Raw genomic sequence first — 4,572 nt, forward strand, 5'->3', positions numbered from 1 at the left:
AGACAGCGTTGTCCAACTGACGGAGAGCATTGTGCAGGTGCAGCGGGCGAGGAGGGTGGGGGACGCGCGACACGGAAGACCACCGACGCTGGCGCATCAGCGCGCACTTTTTGATGATCGAAGTTACCATTGTGGCGCTTGATGGGGGCTGCGCGAAGAGGACCCGCCATTCGTGCTCCCTCCCCTCCCTCGCTGCGCTCGGGGGGTCCCCCGAGCCGGGAGCACTCAGGCGGGCACTCTAAAGCCTCGTTCGCGCGATAAATACAGACGGCCTCCCTTCGTGGGGGAGGAGGAGGTGTGAGCAGTGCCTAACCCAAACCCAAACCCTAACCGAACCCGAACCCTAACCGAACCCTAACCGAAACTCTAACCGACGCGTATCACTCAGACCGCGTGGGTTGGGAGGTTTGATACCTCCCTGGCCCGATATCCCAGAGGTTTGCATACCTCGTTGTAGTCTCTACCAAAGCTAGTACTAGGACTAGTGTAAGTAGCGATCGGGAATGAGTATGTGGACGGAGGATACCCAGATGTTAATCCCGATCGGAAGTGGTTTGTTATCAACCGCTCAAGCCTGCCCTGAATAATCATGGAATCGAGCGCTCGTTCGATGGACGGTCGTTGCCCCTCTGTATGCATGCTGTCCGACCCAGCCGTGATGGACATGTTGGGATTAGGCTCATCGATGGATACTCAGCTATAGACGAGGTTCTTAGAGTCTCGTGGACGGGTATATGCGTGGAAAGCGAAGTCGTTGCGGGAGTCCGCTCTCTCCAGAAAGCGCCCCGTTCTCAAGGGCTCTATCACATTCGGCCAGGTTTGTACCGAATTTGGCCAAGTTTAGCTTCCGACGCTACAAAACCTTTTCAGCGTTATAATAGGCTGCTCTCAAGCTGCTCGTGGGAATCGGACATCGCGGTGGATCCAGTGGGAGACATAAAGGTCATGGAGACTCACTGGTGCCCGACGTCTATCGCAAGCCATCAGGCGGCCTACCTCTTGCTTGCAGCATCCAATCCTTCCATCTTTTCCGCTCGCTATGGCTCCCAAGATGTCCTACGGTGAGACGAAGTGTACCTGTTCGCTCGATTCGCGCATACACTCATGTCATGTGCCCCCAGTGCGTCTCGGCAACTCGGGACTCAAGGTGTCGAAGATCATCCTAGGTTGCATGTCGTATGGATCGCCCGAGTGGCAGGACTGGGTACTACCTGAAGAAGAGGCAATCAAACACATCAAGTTTGCGTGAGTATCCGGCTTCTCCGCCTTCGTCTCGAGAACGGTTCTGACCTCGGGCGAGCAGTTATGACCATGGCATTCAGACCTTCGACACCGCGAATGTATGCGTGCTGTCAGTCCTTGGAATTATGATACAGCCGACATTGAATCCCGTATAGGTCTATTCCAACGGTCTCTCTGAAGTCGTCCTTGGAAACGCGATCAAGAAGCTGGGTCTCCCGCGTGAAGAAATCGTCGTCATGACTAAGGTTCCTGATTTCCCGTTCGCACGTACCAAGGGCGCCTCTCACGACCATCGATATACAGTTGCACAATGCTGTAGCGAAGGACGAGAAGACCAACTTTTGGTACAATGGCCAAAACCCCGAAGATGTGGGCATCATCAACCAGAAGGGTCTCAATCGCAAGGTTCGTCTGAAAACGGCCCTGCGTTTACGTTGGCAATGATGGCTCGTTCGTGACGTCATATATAGCACATCTTCGATTCCGTCAAGGCCAGTTTGCAACGTCTGCAGCTGGACTACATCGACCTGCTCCAATGTGAGCATTCTTCGGCCTAGCCTACGTCCGTGTGAAGCCTAACCCGACGCCTTGCAGGCCACCGTTTCGACTACGACACGCCGATTGAGGAGACTGTGGGTGCCGGCCTAGTATACTCGAGCGCGTACTGACCGAAGCGCATGGCATATAGATGCAAGCCCTGCATGATGTCGTGAAGGCAGGATACGTCCGTTATATTGGCATGAGCTCGTGCTGGGCCTATCAGTGTGCGCTTGTTGTGTGTTACATCTGCGTCCTTGCTTACTGACACATTTTTACCATGCAGTCCACGCCATGCAGAGTATGGCGTTTCCTGGTCTCACCGAATGCCGCTCGGCTCACAGCGTCCCTTTCCTCTTGCGCAGACTACGCCATCAGCCACAACCTCACACCGTTCATCTCCATGCAGAATCACTACAGCTTGCTCTACCGTGAGGAGGAGCGCGAGATGTTCCCGACGCTCAAGGTTGGTCTTCCTTGCATTTCCTAGCTCACTCGCTACTAGACTTGACCTTCTGCGCAGCACTTTGGCGTCGGCTCGATCCCATGGTCTCCTCTCGGACGGGGATTGCTCACTCGTCCTATCGATGGCAAGACTCTCAGGCTGAAGACTGACGGGTAATGTCACAAATGATACGTTCTAGTACTCGAGTGCTAAGCCACTTTGTGCCAGCTTCCTTCCATTCTACGACATCCCATTCCTTCCTGCGCTCCTCAGCAGGTACCTTCTGTCGTGTTGATTTTGGCGTACGAATTAGCTGACGGCTCTACTCTGCAGGGTCGAGGAGCTCGCAAAGAAGAAGGGCGTAAGCATGGCCCAGATCTCGACGGCCTGGATCATGAACAAGCCCGGCGTCACCGCGCCCATCATCGGGACGACGAGCCTGAAGAACCTCGAAGACATTCTTGGTGGGTTCTGTTTGTTTTCTCGCATGCGTCATATTGGCAAGGGGCGGTTGCGCGTCCTGGCGGCTGAGCTGATCACCTCCTTGCAGGTGCTCTTGACGTTACACTCACGGACGACGAGATGAAGTACCTGGAAGAGCCGTACCAGCCGCTGAAGGTCCTGGGCCATGCCTGATGATTCCCTGTAATTCCCCCAAAATTGCGATGCAGGCGTACGTCCTGTAAGGCTCGATATAGGTATCCTGCGGGGCTCGTGTGAATGCGCGCTTTGTTGAACAGATCTCGACTCTTCCATAATACGAAGACCGACAATGATGACACCTTGCTGTGCTGCTGATTCAGTCCTGAGAAGTTGGCGGAGTCCACTTGGTTAGAGTCTCGGTTAGAGTCTCAGTGAGCGGGGTTTCCCATTCCCGGTGTTGAGGCACCCAGCGTCGAATGATCTCCGCTACCAGCGAACCACCTCTCATCGAAATCACCAAGACCCTGCTCGAGAGACCATGCACGCCTGTGGCGTGTGCTCCGCTCAAGGGTCCCATGCTTCCAAATCTACCCAATGTTGCTCCTCCGTCGTGTCATTCGTCGTTCCGCTTCTGTCTTGCTCCCCGCTAACCATCCCCGCTTGATGCTCCCTACGGTACTAGCACTGAAACTAGGAAACCACACGCCGCGCGACGCAGGTGGTTTACAGGTGCGATGCAGACTTGACGCGCAAGCCGGCTCAGTTCCGGTCACGCTGACACTTGTGGAGAGCTTGGGCATGAACTCAAGGTGTCTCCCAACGTAGCAAAGTTGCCGTGCGCATACGCGCGGTTACAAAGCACGTGGTATATCCAATCGATTGTCAGTTCTACTGCCATATTACGCATATTCAAGAAGCATGACAGTCCGAGCATCTGAGTACTAAGCACTACTGAGCCCTATCAAGCCATGCGCTCATCCTGATGAGTGCCTCTGTTCTCTCGGGCTCTTGCCACTTGAAGACGACGAAGTCGTGCGTAGCATCCGGTGGGAAGTCCTCAACCACCGTCACCCCATCCGCCTTCATTCGTTCAACTAATGCAGTGGACTCGTCTAGTGCTCGCTCCGCCCCCCCAGCAGCAACGTAGGTCTCCGGAAAGCCTTCAGACAAGCCTTTGCCCTTCATTGGCTCGCAGTCGAGAGATGATGGGGACAAGTACCGGTTGGTCTTCACCACCTCGAAGTCCAGCGGCCCGCGCAGCGACGTCATCCCGTACTCGCCAAAGAGGCGGCCAGGCTTCAACGGGCCAAAGATGTCACTGGCTCTGTTCAAAAGGTGGGAAGAGCCCGGACCAACATGAGACATGGAGAGGTCAAACCAGCCGGACACGGTGAGGATGCGTCCTGGAGGTGGCAGGGAAGGGAAGGGATTCTCGACGAGGTGACGTACAAGCGCGATGGCGAGGTTTCCTCCAGCCGAATCGCCTGCGATGGTGATGTTCTCGGGTGCGAAGCCCGCATCTTGCACCAAATAGCGATAGCCGGCTAGAGAGTCAAGGACCGCGGCCGGGAAAGGGTTAGCAGGAGGGTTGGGGGCAGAGGCGGTGAGGCGATAATCGATGGCCAGGACCCGATCGAGGCTCTGAGAGTGCTCCAACAGTCCTCTAGTGAAGTTTGCTGTGATGTCCGATGGGTTCGCAGAGCCAATCTGTGGATAGGGGTCGATTATTTCATTGCATGCAGGTAAGATGTCAGCAGCATTGAATTACACACATAGAACGCTCCACCGTGCAAGTGGAGGACAGTCTTTTCGCCAGGCTTTGCCTTGGGACCATCCCAGACGGCACCCTTCTTCAGCAACCAATAACCCGCGATTCGGGCGGGAAGGACGCCAGTGATGTCCCCCAGACGGCGGATCTCGCCACA

The 4,572-nt window shown here is 55.4% G+C and overlaps 2 protein-coding genes across 2 annotated transcripts in view; one reads left to right on the forward strand and one right to left on the reverse strand.

Annotated features, from left to right (window-relative positions):
• Window positions 1–956: 956 nt before the first annotated feature.
• On the forward strand, window positions 957–3,007 carry DICSQDRAFT_182375 (Aldo/keto reductase). Its single transcript, XM_007368479.1, has 14 exons — window positions 957–1,061; window positions 1,122–1,245; window positions 1,304–1,340; window positions 1,398–1,487; window positions 1,546–1,647; window positions 1,713–1,779; window positions 1,837–1,874; window positions 1,931–2,006; window positions 2,066–2,080; window positions 2,145–2,245; window positions 2,303–2,397; window positions 2,453–2,500; window positions 2,558–2,688; window positions 2,775–3,007. Exons 1-14 carry the CDS (start codon window positions 1,040–1,042, stop codon window positions 2,858–2,860), a joined length of 1,032 nt encoding a protein of 343 aa, XP_007368541.1. The 5' UTR covers window positions 957–1,039; the 3' UTR covers window positions 2,861–3,007.
• Window positions 3,008–3,509: 502 nt separating this feature from the next.
• Window positions 3,510–4,572, reverse strand: part of DICSQDRAFT_109801 (alpha/beta-hydrolase) — a 1,605-nt gene continuing 542 nt past the window's right edge. Inside the window, exon 2 of the mRNA XM_007368480.1 lies at window positions 3,510–4,354. Within this exon, the coding sequence (XP_007368542.1) occupies window positions 3,596–4,354 (759 nt within the window). The 3' untranslated portion in view covers window positions 3,510–3,595. The remainder of the gene's footprint in view (window positions 4,355–4,572) is intronic.

The sequence above is a fragment of the Dichomitus squalens genome, assembly GCF_000275845.1.
Source record: "Dichomitus squalens LYAD-421 SS1 unplaced genomic scaffold DICSQscaffold_36, whole genome shotgun sequence".
NCBI lineage: Eukaryota > Fungi > Basidiomycota > Agaricomycetes > Polyporales > Polyporaceae > Dichomitus > Dichomitus squalens.

Bases quoted from the DNA above. Each gene is read 5' to 3' on its own strand.
- DICSQDRAFT_182375 (XM_007368479.1), top strand. From the start codon at position 1,040: ATGGCTCCCAAGATGTCCTACG. The intron at 1,062-1,121 runs GTGAGACGAAGT...ATGTGCCCCCAG, and splicing joins GGCTCCCAAGATGTCCTACG to TGCGTCTCGGCAACTCGGGA. The intron at 2,689-2,774 runs GTGGGTTCTGTT...ACCTCCTTGCAG, and splicing joins GAACCTCGAAGACATTCTTG to GTGCTCTTGACGTTACACTC.